Source organism: Brachypodium distachyon, chromosome 3 (genome assembly GCF_000005505.3).
Source record: "Brachypodium distachyon strain Bd21 chromosome 3, Brachypodium_distachyon_v3.0, whole genome shotgun sequence".
NCBI lineage: Eukaryota > Viridiplantae > Streptophyta > Magnoliopsida > Poales > Poaceae > Brachypodium > Brachypodium distachyon.
The window spans coordinates 48,620,265-48,635,549 of record NC_016133.3 but is presented as its reverse complement, the minus strand read 5'-3'; the positions used below and the strand labels follow the sequence as shown (position 1 = coordinate 48,635,549).

General features: G+C 43.2%; 3 protein-coding genes across 4 annotated transcripts; all 3 read left to right on the top strand.

Annotated features, from left to right (window-relative positions):
• LOC100845108 lies at positions 1 to 3,407 on the top strand. Its single transcript, XM_003575195.4, has 4 exons — positions 1 to 174; positions 263 to 365; positions 1,679 to 2,068; positions 3,001 to 3,407. The coding sequence occupies exons 1-4, from the start codon at positions 77 to 79 to the stop codon at positions 3,127 to 3,129; spliced, it is 720 nt and encodes a 239-aa protein (XP_003575243.1). The 5' UTR covers positions 1 to 76; the 3' UTR covers positions 3,130 to 3,407.
• A 132-nt stretch (positions 3,408 to 3,539) lies between these two features.
• Positions 3,540 to 7,597, top strand: LOC100843678 (pentatricopeptide repeat-containing protein At5g65560-like). The gene is made up of 2 exons (XM_024462367.1): positions 3,540 to 6,366; positions 7,074 to 7,597. The coding sequence occupies exon 1, from the start codon at positions 3,722 to 3,724 to the stop codon at positions 6,185 to 6,187; it is 2,466 nt and encodes an 821-aa protein (XP_024318135.1). The 5' UTR covers positions 3,540 to 3,721; the 3' UTR covers positions 6,188 to 6,366; positions 7,074 to 7,597.
• A 1,827-nt stretch (positions 7,598 to 9,424) lies between these two features.
• Positions 9,425 to 13,614, top strand: LOC100844800. 2 transcript variants are annotated; one of them, XM_010237305.3, is made up of 3 exons: positions 9,425 to 9,930; positions 10,020 to 10,121; positions 12,498 to 13,614. In XM_010237305.3, the coding sequence occupies exons 1-3, from the start codon at positions 9,753 to 9,755 to the stop codon at positions 13,256 to 13,258; spliced, it is 1,041 nt and encodes a 346-aa protein (XP_010235607.1). In that variant the 5' UTR covers positions 9,425 to 9,752; the 3' UTR covers positions 13,259 to 13,614. The 2 variants fall into 2 exon arrangements, with proteins under 2 accessions (XP_010235607.1, XP_003575242.1); XM_003575194.4 differs by having other exon boundaries at positions 9,427 to 9,930; positions 10,020 to 10,103.
• Positions 13,615 to 15,285: the final 1,671 nt, after the last annotated feature.

Sequence of the window (15,285 nt, the reverse complement as noted above, 5' to 3'; positions counted from 1 at the left end):
TTTTTTCGATCCTCCTTCCCAGACTCGATTTTCGGAATCCTCTTCTCTCCAGAGCATTCAATCGTCTGCGGCGACCATGCGGGTAGCCTCCAGGGTCGTCGTCCTCGTCCGAGACGCCTCGGGCTACGGCGCCGCCCTCGCTGACGCACTCCTACCGCCGCCGGGGCTCACGAGGTACCGTTGCCCCGTAAAACCCTACCTAAATCGTCCGAAAACACGCAGCTTCCGTTAGCTGAGTCTTCACCGGTGGATGCCCTTGCAGGGATTCCTCACCCTTGGAGCTCCCCCTCGACAAGTATGGCCTCAAAGGTGAGAAGGCCTCCGGCGAGCTCGTAAGCTTCTCCGACTCCAATTGCTCTCCTCAGGTAAGCGGGTTTTCTTGCTATCTGATAGATCCGACTCGCTTCCTTCAAATCAACCTTCAGGGCATGGAGAAATAATACTAATAGTACTAAGAATTAGAGAAGACCACCTTATGTTTGCCCTATACGTCTTCTATTGTATTATCCCTAATGTCTTATGCAGCAATTAATACTAAACTTACGCGAAGTACATCTTGTACAATGGAAAACCTAGCTATCTTTTGGGGGAAAACTTATTTGTTGGATAAAAAGCCTACTATTTCTGGAATTATCGTTTGTTTAGGAAGGGGGGGGGGGGGGGGGCGCACATCATGTACAAATGTTTATGTACCCCTGACCTGTGAGATTAGTCCCATTTCAGCTGTTTGTTAGGAGATTGCATGGTCTCCGTAGAAACATGTGGACCAAGGTCACCGCAACCGTAAACTGTACTACGTTCCAACTATTTGAAAGCTGTCAATCGCAGTTTCTTGACCTGTCTAGGAATGTAGCTTGTGTTGAAGTCAGGCTCAGAAACTTAGAAGATTGTATCATATCTTTGATGGGCTGATGTAATTTGGAGTTAGCGAAAATTTGTTGCTGACAAATGGAGGAAATATGGCTTCACTATGAAGTATGAGCAATAGCTTCTGTACCGTTGTTAAAAAAATATAGTGACATCATGGTTTATTCGGGCATAGTTTTTGCTGCGACCTTGCATCCTGACCTTATTTGTACAAGCTTGTTGTTTCTGTGCATCGAGATTACTTTTGCTTCTGACCTTCCTTTTACTTTCATAAGTTTACCTGAAGTACGATTTTGCCTATATAGTATATCTGCATGGATATAATGCTAAGAATTAGCCTGTTCTGTCTGGCCAGCATTAAAATGAAACTTCATGATGGAACAACTTGAGGCAGCCAATGGTAAATAGTTAACTTTTCTGGTGGCTTGTCTGTCTTCGTGCCATCTTTTGTTCTATTTATTCGGTCTGTCTTAGATGGACTGCACGAAATGGCAATTGTTCAGGGAATATTTAGTTTATGGCATATGTCTTCTCTTGTTTTCATGCTACTCTGTTAAAGGGTAACAAAGTCACACTTGCACCTAACCACTGGTTCGTGTTATATACTGATGTATCCTACAGTCATGAGGGTTGTAGGCCATGGGAGGTTAGCGCGTGTTCAGTATTAGACAGAGTCAGTATTCATAATACAGTTTTACATTACTGGAAACATTATTTTGGCAATTATTCTATACGATGATAAATTTCCAAGTCAATTTTTTTCCAATTGAATGCCTCCAATCTGCACTCAAGCTCTGTTGATTTTTGCCAGGTATCCTTTTTTGTTCTCCCGGACTATAAGCCTCCAGTTGCTGCTTGCGCTATGAATGAGATTTTAGCATTGATTTCTTCCGAAGCTTCCCCAGTTCAGCCGATTATAATAGTCCCATTCATCACAAGATCGTCAAGCTCCTATGGAATGGTCCGTACAACAAAAACGGGACAGCTATCTACACTTTATGGTTCTGAAATAGGGGCAACAAATGAATTTACTCACATGTTGGTTGATGGAACCACAAAACCTCCTCCATCTTTACAAATACGCAGTGAGCCAATACTATGTTTGCTGGAAATGGTGTGTGTGTTGAAGATACCCATAGTTCTTCTTGTGGCATCAGGTGGGCAGCACCAAGGCAAAAGCTCATCGGATACTGACCTTGAGGTACAGCTTCACTATTCACTAAATTTAAAAGCTTTGCAGCTCTCCAAACCATTGATAGTTTCCTGTATTTCTGCTCTCCTTTCCTTTTATCATGTTTTGTTTTTCTCTTATCCTCTGTGGAAGCTTCACCTAATGGAATGGTACATGATACAAGAATAACAGAACTGGGAAATTCTTATTGGTAGTTTTAGTGACAAAACTCGAAACCAACTTCATACAAAGTAGCAGTCATGAAGAGTCTAGGTACCTTGAAGCTACTAATGCTGAAACCAAGATTGAGCTGTATAAAGTTGTATACCAAGAATCCAAAAATCCTTGTCCTTTTTGTCTGGTCAAATAGAAAGCAAAAACACTATGATGTTTTTTTTTGCGGGTGAAAAAAAAAACACTATGATGTTTGTGAATGACTCCTATGCTTGTGCTCAATGGCTTGTTTACTAGTTGTATATGTGGCTAAGGATGCAAGCGGCATACCTGCTTGGCCCGCAAAACCGGATGAAATCGTACAATTACTACTAATAGTGTGCAACTCCACCGATGCTTGATTCGGGTGCTGCAGTGCAGAGAGCAGTCTTTTGCGGGCCATCACTTGCAGCCTTACATCATAGATTAATGTTTGGAAATACGAACTTCTCAACATTTTCAAGTTTCGACCAACCATTTTGAACAGAGAAGTATATTAAAGAAACTGTTGTTTTTGGTGAAACGGCTCAGCTTTCAGGCAGTTCCGTCTGGATTGTCATATACTACCTCCGATCCTAAACATTTGAACTAAAACGATGACAAGAATTTAGGATCGGAGGGAGTAGTTTGTTTGTGCATGTTCTGGAGAGTTTTCCTACGCAAGTTGTCACTACCTTAGATAGTCTTTCGTGGCTCGATGCTTAAATGTTTGTTGTCTCACGTAATCTATACGTGCTTTGCTTCTGCAGGTGCTGCAATGCTTAGGAGATCACTTGGGCAGGCACATCAACTTGGAGTTCTCCAAACAAGCTGTTCTTGAGAGGGGGGTCGAGAAATTGCCAACCGTCGAGGAACCATGGCGTGAGCTTTACCGGTGACAATTACAAAAGAGGAAAAGAACCTCACCGTTGTCCGAAATATTCTGATGCTGCCTTTAGCTTTATATAATCCCTCACATGTTAGATTCGGATGTATCTACATCACCATACCTGTCTATCAACAATATTCTGGGTGTGCTAAGAATTGTAATGTCGCTCGTTGCTTTGTAACTGTCTCGAATTTGCCTCACAACTTCAGTCGTCTGCAGTTCAAATTTGCTGCTTTTTCTTGGAATTTCAGATATTTTATAAGAAACGCTGGAAGTTCTCCGACCTCAGTCATCCGCAGCTCAAATTTTGCTGTTTTTTGTTGGAATTTCAGTTATTTTATAAGAAAACGCTGGAAGTTCTCCGAATGTTGGCAAATCAAAATCCTCCTTTATAGAGCCTGGCGTAGACGTGGTTCGCCCCTTCTTTGGCACAGCGTCTCCGCGCAAATCTTGAAGAAAACCATTGCTGGTCAAAAGCAGCCTGAGATCGCAAGCTCCCAACAATGGCGAGGCGGCCGTGAGTAGTGTCAGCTGCCGAGTGCTGATATGCCACCGGCCTCCCCGCCGCCTCCACGTCCCCCGTCTTCTGCATCTCCGCTTCGATGGCGCCCTCGCCGAGCTCCTCCGGGTCCCCCGCCGCGCACCTAGCGCACCTCAACGCCATCCTCTCCGCCCCGAACTGGCACCTCCACCCTTCGCTCCCGCACCTCCCCGCCCTCCTCGCCCCGTCCCTCCCCCACACGCTCAATGTCCCGCTCCCGGTCCGCCTCGCTGCGGCGACTGCCCGCGCCGCCGCGCCCTGCCGCCACCTCCTCGCCCTTTCCCTTCCCATCCTCTTCCGCCTCCACTCCCTCTCCCCACCGCCGCTCCGCGGCCTCTTCGACCGCCCCTTCGCTTCCCTCCTCAACCACCTCTCCCGCTTTGGTCTCAACCCTCTCATCCTTCGCCTCTTCGCCTACATGCACCTCCACTCCCCGCCTGCCCCCACGGGCGCTACCTACAATGCCCTCATCCGATCCCTATGCCGCCGCGCCGATCTCGCCCGCGCCCTCCGGTACCTCAGCCTCATGGTCCGCTCTGGCTGGTGCCCTGATGCCTACACATTCAACTCCTTGATCATGGGTTATTGTCGCACTCACCAGGCTGACGCCGCCCGTGACCTGTTCGACAAAATGCCGCTGAGAGGATTTCCACAGGGCGTGGTATGCTATACTGCAATGATTGAGGGGTTATGTGAGATGGCAAGGATTGATGAGGCGTTGGAGTTGTTCGGGGAAATGGAGCAGCCGGACGCGCATACATATGGGGTATTGGTAAAGGGGCTGTGTGAAGCAGGGCGGGGGGAGGAGGGGCTTCAGATGCTGCAGAGGATGAAGAAATTGGGGTGGCGTCCAAGTACTCGCGCTTATGCTGCAGTCATCAATTTCTGGTGTAGGGAGCGAAAGGTCACCGAGGCTGAGGAAATGCTGGATGAGGTGTCTCATAAAGGATTGGTGCCATCCGTTGTTACGTGCACTGCACTGGTCAATGCATATTGTAAGGAGGGGAGGATCAGTGATGCAGTGAGGGTGTTTGAGGCGATGGAGTTGAGGGGGTGCAAACCCAATGTGTGGACATACAATGTGCTGGTGTGCGGGTTCTGTAAGGAGGGGAAGGTGCACAGTGCAATGGCTCTGTTGAACCGGATGAGAGCACATGGAGTAGAACCAGATGTTGTGACATACAATTTGTTGATTCGGGCCCAATGTCTTGATGGGCATATAGACAGCGCTTTCCGATTACTTCGTTTGATGGAAGGAGATGATCTGGCTGCTGACATGTACACTTACAATGCGTTAGTGGATGCTCTCTGCAAGGATGGGAGAATCGATCAGGCTTGCTCCCTTTTTGATAGCCTTGAAGTTAGAGGCAAAAAACCTAATTTGGTGACATTCAATACATTGATAGATGGGTTATGCAAGAGTGGTAAAGTTGATATCGCATCGTCATTATTCGAAAAGATGGTATCAGCAGGTTACACACCAGATACCTATACGTACAGTCCATTCATTGAAAACCTATGCAAGATGAAGGGATCACAAGGAGGTCTGTCATTTATAGATGAGATGCTAAAGAAGAGTGTGAAGGCCACGACAGTCAATTATACAATTGTAATTGACAAGCTATTCAAGGAGGCAAACTATGGATTGGCCACAAAAATCTGGGGTCAGATGGTGTCACTGGGTTGCAATGCTGATGCAGTCACTTATACCACATCTATGCGTGCTTACTGCAATGAAGGAAAACTCAGTGAAGCAGAAAACGTTTTGACTGAGATGAACAAAAGCGGGGTTACTGTAGATACAATTGCATACAACACTTTGATGGATGGCCATGTACGTATAGGACAGACAGATTGTGCAGTCTCAACCTTGAAGCACATGAAAAATACTGATTCTATGCCAAACCAGTTTACTTATATGATCTTGCTTAGGCATGTTTTACAAAGGAGGCTACCAGAGAGTGTGTCTTTGAATGCAGCTAGTGTTTGGAAGACCACAGAGCTTACTGATATCTTTGAATTGTTTGAGGTGATGAAGAAGAATTATATTATTCCTAACACAGTCACTTATTCTGTAATTCTGGAGAGGTTTTCTGAAGATGGAAGGTTGAATGAGATGACGTCATTGGTTTCTTGTATGAAAGATGATAAGCTATCTCTGAATGAAAATATCTACACTTCTCTCATTAGTTGTTTTTGCAAATCAGGACGGCTTTCAGATGCATGGGCATTGCTTCACTCCATGATTGAACATGGTTTTGTACCACGACTGATGTCCTATCAGCACCTGCTTTGTGGCCTTATTAGTGAAGGGCAAGATCATAGGGTTAAAGAAATATTCGGGAACTCTAGATGGAAAGACTACAATCCTGATGAAATTGTGTGGAAAGTAATTATTGATGGCCTGATAAGAAAGGGTCATTCAGATATATGCCTGGACATGATATCGAAATTAGAGCAGATGAACTGCAGACCAAGTAATCAAACATATGCAATGCTGGCTGAGGAATTGTCTAACAGGGAATGATATGCTGCAACAATCACCAGTTGTGCAATGCAGTTGAGCAAGTTTCCACCAGTTGTGCAAAATGTACCTTCTCAGGGGCTTGCTCCAATGCGAGTTGTATTCAACTATAGACACCGGCAGTGCATATTGGATGGATCATTGAACAGGCACTGAGTTCATGCTTTATTGTCCTCTCAATGGTAGTGAATTGATTCTTAATGTTTGTTATTACTCTTTTATCATACTAGCATACTTCTAGTGCTGAGAAAGTTTTTGACCAAAATGTTAGGTATCAAATTAATTGTATACCACATATATGACCGCAAGCTACATTTCTCTTACATACTGAAGTGGCACTTAAGTTTACTAGACTAAGTAGACTTCACTGGGTTCTTGAACTAAAATTAAACCAGTGGAGGAGCTGTTATCCATTGGTCTTGAACTCTTGATGCGCAGTGCAAGAGGCAATTGACATGTCATTTCGGGAACTTCGCATTGGAAGATCCACTAATAAGTAGCAAACACATTGATTAGCTTCAACGTTTAGCGAAAATGACACATTTGTCTGAGCTTATTCTGCTCAGTCTATATCTAAAGTAGTTCAAAACACCATGAGTAACCTATGGCATCCAATTGGCAGGTTATTAATGGCCCAAATCTATGAAAAGGGACTAGGGAATATTCATAAATACATTCCTGAAAAAATGACATTGCTTGGCACATTTTTCTTGGGTTCTCCAGTGCTCTTGTTGGACTTCCTTTTTTTTGTGTATGTAGGGTTATAGATTTTTCAAGTTGAAACTTCTGTTTGGACAATGGTGCAGTTAAATTTTGAGTTGATTTTGAAACTGAACATTTATATCTCCAAAATCATAAAGCTGACATCATGTCATATTTTCTTTTTCAGGAGAATCCATTATTAAACTTTAAAAGAATGCTTCTACGGAATGATCTGAGAGTGAGCATGAGACTCCAGATTACGTATACATTTACACCAGAGCTTCCTAGAGTTATACAGTTTTCAGCTTTGCTGGAGCCAGAAGAGTGCAGCTGGTTCCATTTTGTATATGATTGATTGATCTGAAGAAAGTAGCCGAGTCTTAGCTCGGTTCCAGTATCTGTTCATTTGAGTGTTTGTTTTGTGTTAGCTGTCAAGGATTCATCGCTGGTATCGGGTTTCCAGATGAAGTACCTTCTGATGTAGGTAGCTGAGCCATTGCTCAACCTTGGCCCTGTCAAGGATTCATCGTTGGTATCGGCTGGTATACACATTTGACAGGGCCAAGAGAAAATTGGAATGCACTTTTTGACAGTGACAATCATTTTTTGTAAACCGTCACCATATGAGAAGATAGCCCTCTTTGACTTGTGCATTCTGATTCCTTTGTTCTCGTTCTGGAATCCGTATAGGACGATTTTTCTTTAGTTCAAGACAATTTACTACTCACGTTGATTACCAGCTCGTTGTTCTGTACAGTTGCTGCAATCTTATGAATATCACTTGTAAATTTGAGTACGTGTGTGCATACCCCCTGCCACGTTAATACAAATCATGAGTTCCGGGCTTGCGGCTAGGGGTGTTCAAACTTCAAATTCGGTTTGTATTCAAACCGTGGAAACCGGTGAATACAGCATTACAGCCGTAGTTCAATGCGTTAAAAAAATGGCAACACCTGAAAATTAATCTGCTTCCAGCCTATATATAAGCTCACGCTTTGTCTCGTCGGTCGTTGGACGGTTGGAGTAGATCTGCTTTGCTTCCAGGGCTTACGGAGTGCTTTTTTTTAGCCTGCCCTTTGGGAAAGACGTTGCCGGCTGGTACTTCAACCTTTGGATCCAGAGGACGCGCGGGAATAACTCTTTTTCCTGTATTGTATAGTTTCCTTCACCAGGAAGATAGGCATGACTGACGAGTGGGCGAGGTTGGTTCCCCAAGCGGAACTTAACGAGAGCAAAACCGACGACACGCTCTCCATGACGACCGGGCCCGAAGATCTCTAGACCAACGGTGTCAGTGTCTCAGCCACCCGCCACGTACCTTTTTTTTTTTAGCGACCCGCCACGTACCTGTTCATGGGCAACTATGCCTATCCTCGTCAGACGTCCACCTCAGTCGACAGAGGCAGCCGAGGCCCGGTCGTCGCTCCCAAGCAGAACAAACAACAGTCGCTGTCCGTGTGGGCCCGCACGGCTGGCGCACGGCCGGGTGGGTCGTCCTTGCGTCTGTCTGTGGCTCCCAGATCCGGAGCCAGGTGTGGTTACTGCTGTTGGTCTCGGTCCCCTCGGATGGTTAATGAGATACGGGTTCCTGATCATTTTAATTACTAGCGCTATGCAAATAGTAACAAAAGGATAATAATATCTCCATTTCACAAGACCTTCGCATCAGCTAGAGAAAAGGTGAAATCAAGTTTCGAAAAAGGAAATATAGACAAGTTAACGAGAATGAGAGCATATTCCTTTTTATTTCTCCATTTCCTAAAAGGGAAAGGTTTGTGTACAAATAGGAAAAGAAAAAGGTAAGAGGACACCTACAAACCAGCCAGATCAAAGTGCGAACACCACTTCTAGTGAACTTGAAAGTGAAAAATATTTATCACTAACTTATTGAGTTACATTCCCAATCTTTGCTACAAGCGCTGGTTCAACAAAAAAAAAACTTTGGTTCAAGTTGACCAAAAAAGTTTGGAACAAAGAGATCACAGAATCAGACATGACACAGACACATATAATTTTATGTATTTGCAGTACTATATCTACAATAGAAAGCATCCTCTAAAATCTTTTGGGAAAAAAATTGAACCAACGTTCTTCATCAACCTTTATATAAAACTATTTTTGTAATTGCTCGATCGAGTTTTTGTACACTCGTGAATATTTACTCAAAAGTCAAATCAATTTATAAAAAAGTTCATCAATCATCTGTTAAAAATTCAAAAAGTTAAAAAACAATCATATTTGTAATAACATCCATATTTTTGCAGTAAAGAACCAACATATTTTCACGGTTTAAAATTTTGAAATAAGTTGTATGTTTTTATGAAGAAATGAAAAATATACAAAATATTCATATTTGTACTAACATGAATATTTTTAAATTAAAAAAATCAAATTACTTTTACAATTTTAAAATTTAAATAAGTTGTAATTTACTGTATTTACGAAGAAACAAAAAAGAAGCAAAATTACCTCATGAGTTTAGGATAAAGCGTTTACGGTCTTTGCCCCTGGGCCGGAGCCCATTTATCTCTGCTTTTTTTTTTTCTTCGCTTTCTTTCCTTCACCCCTCCCTCTTTCTCGGGCATCTCGCTGCGGGCGCCCCAGCCCCCTCGCTCGTCATCCTCCTCCCGCACCGACTGGATTCCAGTAGCGCAAGCGCCGCCACCGCCACCGCCAGTTGATCCACCCTTTGATTCTACCACTCCCGACCGTTTCTCCTCCCATCACCCCACAAATCGATTCTGCCTGTAGCTCCCCATTTTATCTCCTTAATCTCCCCTAATTCGTGACCGAGGCAAAAATCAAGGCAGGGCGGCCGCCCTACCTTTGCCTACTGGGTTCTCCGCCCGTGCGGTTAGGAGTCAGGATGAAGTCCAAGACTAATAGGGGCATGCAGAAGGCAGTGCGGGTAGATCACCTGCAAGGAGGAGGACCGAATTGGGTTCTTGTTGCTGGAGGAGTTTTGCTAAGCACACTTTCAGTCAAGCTCGGGTGCAAAATAAAGCAAATGTTTGATACGAAGCAGCAGGATACCACTTCCAAAGGTTTAGTGCTACCATTTACAGTTGGAACTTGGAACTCTATCCCCCTTTTCATACTCTTTATGCTCTGTGCTTACTATGCGAAACTGCAGCCAAAAGAAGACCTGGAGCATGTGAATTGCACTCAAACCTCTGCCGGTTCCGTGACCAATCAAGCTGCTACTATTGTATTTCAGGTGCCTCTTCTGTATTTGGTATATATTCTATTGCCTATTTCTCATTTCTGGCTGAACCTCTTAGTCTGTACGGCGTTGGATCTTTTTAGCCTGCCTTAACTTCAGAGTTAGCATACAACTGTCGTAGTAACGTACCAGAGGATTCTGAAAATATCATGTGTAAGTCATAGAATATCTGCATGCACTGCATACATCCAGTGTGCTAGAAGCATAGGTGTGCAAGTTTGATGCATAGAAATTTCTGCACACTGGTCATGAGGCAAAATGTCAATCCCTATACCAGCCGGTGTAACAGAAGCATAGGCATAATGCCTGCTGTGATGTTCACAACATTGAATTGCTTCTACCTTTTGAAACTCACTGACAACTCTATTCCCTTCAACGGTAAGCTGGTTTGGCAGTTGCAAGCGATGGGTCATTGGGTTTGGAAGTGGAACTACAATGGGGAAAAGGTCAAGATTTTGGACTTTCTGTCCGCAAAGAAATAGTAGCATTTGAAACAGGAAAGATTTACTTTGGATATTATTAGTAAATCCCCAAGGACGGGCTATAATCCAAACAAAGGAGTAGTTAGCGGACAGTCCGAATTTCAACGATTAAGGAGAGGAATGAAACAATTGTCTTTCGCAATAAATTATTTTTTCAGTATTGATTGGCAGACAATTGAAAAACAAATCGTAAATCTAAAACTTCAATTGTTTTTTCTTTTGTGTCTGGGAGTTGTTGTTTTGTGTCTGCCGGTTGTTGTACTAAAGAAACATCGAAGGCGAGAACATACAAATGTACCAAAAGGATAGTTATGTTTCAGATATGATCAACTTGCCATCTTTACTGATTATGATCTTGTCTCTATTAGTTTCCTGTTTTGATGTGGCCTGAGGCATCACGTGATGCTATAATACTTGAAATTCCCCTTTTTTCTTTTTATAATATCTACAATGCATGCCAATCATGTAAAGTTGTAAACAGCCTTATAAGCGTACCTAATATATGTAAACAGCTGTTTACAAGGCCTGAACAGTCATTATTTAAAATACTGGAGATGTTGGATTAACATAAAAACATTAGTTGCCAACTATATAAGATTTTTGCATAATTGGGTTTGCAGAGCAGTTGTTAAATCACTATTAAGTGTGCTAGAATTCTAGCTTAAGTTTGTAATGGTTTGCATATTGCAACAAATAAGTTCTTGAAACATAAGTGTGGGAGCAAAGGTGGCTTGGTACTTGTAAGAACTTTTCCCTTTAATGAACTTATGGCTTTTAAATTTGTGAAGATTGGGCACCTTAGGTTGCTGATGTACAGTGTAGAGAAATTTCACATTTCCAGGATCATAGGAATATTTGCTAGGCCAGGGATAATTTGATGTACACTGAAAAGTACTCCCTCCTTCCCAAATTATAGGTTGTTTTAGATTGGATGCGAGTGCCAACGTCCTCCCGCGCGTGCACGAGCTGGCCGTAGGATCATTTAAGTCACTAGCGAAAAATGCGGAAAATAGCTTGTGTGTCCACGCTAGGGCATGCATAATTAAAGGCCATGCTGATGTGTGCATGGATAATGCCCCGCGGGTGCATGCAGTAATTAATTACTTGGGTTGGAAAACCACCAGTGCACATGCATGCTAAGTTGCTAACTGCCATGAAAACCAAAGCTTACGAGTTACGATGCATTCAGCTCTTAGGTAGTCAACTAAAACGACCTACTTTGTGGGAAAAGGAAAAAAAAACTAAAACGACCTATAGAAAGGACTGGTTATAAAAAGAACCTAAAGCATTCTTGTGTCGTTCAACTTGCTGAATTTCCTGGATTAGTGCTGCTGTACTGGGCACTTGGTGGAATTTTGTCCACAAGTTATTGTAAACCTGCAGTCTCCTTCGTTGTCTTTCTTGCTCAGTACATTGTGTTGTAAACAGCACACGTTTAGTGGGTTTGGATACTTGGATAGTTGCATTGCTAGCTTTGCATGATTCATATGAGTAGAGTCTTATCTATCATTATCACAAGTTGAACCTCTCTATTGGCTGTTAAGCACTGGGATCTACAAAATAGCATTTCTGTCCTACTGGCAGTTTGGATATAAGTTCAGCAGTTAGAGACACGATGATGACATCTTAGTTCTTGGGTGTTTCTTAAAATATGCTGATTGAATTGAGGTAAGGCATGTTTAGTTGGATGTCATAACTTGCCACACCTATGTTAGCCAAGTTTTACTCTCTTATCTAGTGTGCGGTCATTTGCCAAACTTGTGTCATGTCATTTACACATCTCGCATACATTGGCTAAGGTGTGGCTATCAGTTTGTTTACTAAATTAGGTGTAAACTCAAATCTCTTTGTGGTAGAACATTTTTTCCAGAAGCGGAAAATGTTGAATGTTGATTGTCATGCGCAGGGCATTCAGATGGTGAGGTGGAAGTCAATCATGGACCCTCAAGTCCTTTATCAAAATCAGCCGAACCGTCGCTTCCACTTGTAAAGATACCAGGGCCAGAATCAAGCAAAGACAACAATGGCGTCATGTGGATATCATCACCTGACCGGCTTGAAAATCCTCGTAAACCATTTCAGTACTCGAACAATTCTGGCTCTCCATGTGTATCAGAATCAGGGTCTGACATTTATAGCAAGAGAGAGGTCATACAGAAGCTGAGGCTGCACCTCAAGAGACGTGATGAGATGATCATGGAGATGCAAGCTCAGATTGCTGATCTTAAGAACTCTCTTGCTATCCAGGAGACACAGTCCTCAAATATGCAATCTCAGCTGGATGCCGCTAACCGAGATATGTTTGAATCTGAGCGGGAGATTCAGCATCTGAGAAAGATCATTGCAGATCATTGTGTTGCTGAAGCACTTTCTCACGATAAGCAGTTGCATGCTGGACATTGGCAGTCAGATGCCACCAATGGCCATGCTAATGCCTATACTGATAGCAGTGTTGATGACCCTGAGCTGCAATTTATGGGTATCGAGAAGAAGAAGGGAGAGGTGGAGAGGGTGGAGATGCTCAAGAGGGAGGTCGGCGAGCTGAAGGAAGTCATCGGAGGGAAGGACTTCTTGCTTCACAGCTACAAGGAGCAGAAAGTGGAGCTCTGCTCTCAGATCAGGGAATTGCAGGGAAAGCTATCTTTGCAAGTGCACAACATCTTGTAGGATTGATACATAATGTTTGGTTGCTAAAGGAGCCCTGCTCCCATTCACCACTAGTTTGCAAGGGAAATCTGTCAGCACACAGCCCAAGCATCCTAGGATATTTGCAGAATGTTAGGTTGATTGGCTCCTTTCTTTTCGGTCGTATTGCTGCTAGGTTTTGATTTGCTTTCGTTCTCTCCAGTTTCCTCCCTTGGTTGATTAGTGGTAACCCTTTTCAGTTGCCAGACCTAGGATAGACCTAGACTTTACATGTTTTCAGTTTGCAGGCACATCTGCAGCGTTTATGTTCATAAGATTTTGATTTGACACTGCTGTGGGCGGTTACATCACATATAATTGAGCTCCTCTTCTTTTCATGCGCTAGGCAGTGGTAGCCAGATAGAGTTCTGTTTTTGGACAATAACGAGTCTTCTCTAGCTCTGCTCTTCCTTTGACCTATGCAAGAATTCCAGCGTCACTTATTTTAGGGGATACGAAGCCCAGATCATACCCATGTGCACAAGTACGCACTCCTACTTAGTTTGGTCAAATGGCTCCCTCCCTCACATGGCGAGAATGATCTGTTTTGTTCCATGTGAAAACGAAGGGCTGCTGCTGCTGCTGCAAAATTCACAAGGCTCATTTGTCAGCGCATGTTTCGTAAGAACAATAATCCATACCTTATCTATATCTGAATGTCTTTTTTCCTTCTTTGAAACTAGCTTTAGGCTCTGTCCCCTTGCGACAATATATCTGTGCATACAATAACACGTGTCAGATCATATGACCTGGCTTGGCTGAACGAATCATCACATCTTGCTGTCTGGACTTGATATCTTGTCAGTGCAAGCTAAACTGCCGTGGATATGCGATGTGCTCACCTTCAAAAAGAAAAAGGAAATGGATAATGCAGGTTCCTCAGTTGTGATGACACCGTTGCAAAAGGGGAGAAACTTCTAAACATGCATATGGTCCAATTCGTATTAACTATCACGACCGGTGCTGCCTATGCTCCCATTTTGCCATCCAATTTTATTTCGACCTCTTTGGATTCGGTTAGCGGGTGAGCTGTCTATTCCTGGCATCAAGTGTTGTTCAGCAGCGCCGGTGAAGTCCAACTGTTTTGGGGGTCCAACATCGGAAAACATAAGTCGCATCCGCATATTTAGAAGTTCGAATGGACGCTCACTGGAGTTTCATTATAGCAATAAAAAAAATACTACTCCGATTAGTAGCTTTGGGAGGTGTGCAAAGAATTTTTTGTCAAAATTTGAAAACAAGCAGGTTTGGGAGGGAGTATACACACAACATTTGAACGTGCAAACACTTATGAAAATATATATAAATATACAATCTCTATTGTGCTGCAAATTACTCCCTCTATCTCAAAATAAGTGTCGTGATTTGTCTAGATATGTTTCGTTGTGTGTAGATTCGCTCGTTTTAAAGTAGAAAATGCGACACTTATTTTGAGACGGAGGAAGTATTAGTCTATCTTTCCTGTAATTCTTCTAAAGATATGCATGGTTAAGTTTTTAAATTATTTGTTAACGGATTATCATGTTGTAGTTCGTCCTACTACCATGCTTGTTTTCATATTATAGAAAGAGTGAAATTCATTTTAGTAATTATAACCGTGTTTTGAATGAATGAGAAGTTTATTTCCAAAAAAAGAGATACCAACAATAAGCATGAGTATTGGCAGATCACCCGGTCTCTCTCTCTCGAACACGCCTGGAAGCGTGTCATTTTCATTAAGAAGAAAGCGCAAAGAAGCGCGAGTAACCAAAAGTTACAAGATTTACAATATATGCACCGCACCCGCCAACGGCGAGGCCAAGAAAGAAAAAAACACGACTGTCCTCACCGGACGACCTAAGACGGATCCCTAGCTAGCCTAGACCTACGGCCAGCAGATCTTGAGCCAACTTGGGGTCAGAGCAGGTTAAAGAGACACCACTAAGCTTCAAACCACAATGACATGAGACTCGCCTTTCCCACCTCCAGCCCTAGGGCAAAGAAGGTAGAGCACAAGACCTAGAGGCCGC

Coding starts and splice junctions, on each gene's coding strand:
- LOC100843678 (XM_024462367.1), top strand. CDS start 3,722: ATGGCGCCCTCGCCGAGCTCCTCCGGGTCCCCCGCCGCGCACCTAGCG.
- LOC100844800 (XM_010237305.3), top strand. CDS start 9,753: ATGAAGTCCAAGACTAATAGGGGCATGCAGAAGGCAGTGCGGGTAGAT. Junction 9,931..10,019: donor GCAGGATACCACTTCCAAAG/GTTTAGTGCTAC, acceptor GCGAAACTGCAG/CCAAAAGAAGACCTGGAGCA. Junction 10,122..12,497: donor AGGTGCCTCTTCTGTATTTG/GTATATATTCTA, acceptor TGTCATGCGCAG/GGCATTCAGATGGTGAGGTG.
- LOC100845108 (XM_003575195.4), top strand. CDS start 77: ATGCGGGTAGCCTCCAGGGTCGTCGTCCTCGTCCGAGACGCCTCGGGC. Junction 175..262: donor CCGCCGCCGGGGCTCACGAG/GTACCGTTGCCC, acceptor ATGCCCTTGCAG/GGATTCCTCACCCTTGGAGC. Junction 366..1,678: donor ACTCCAATTGCTCTCCTCAG/GTAAGCGGGTTT, acceptor GATTTTTGCCAG/GTATCCTTTTTTGTTCTCCC.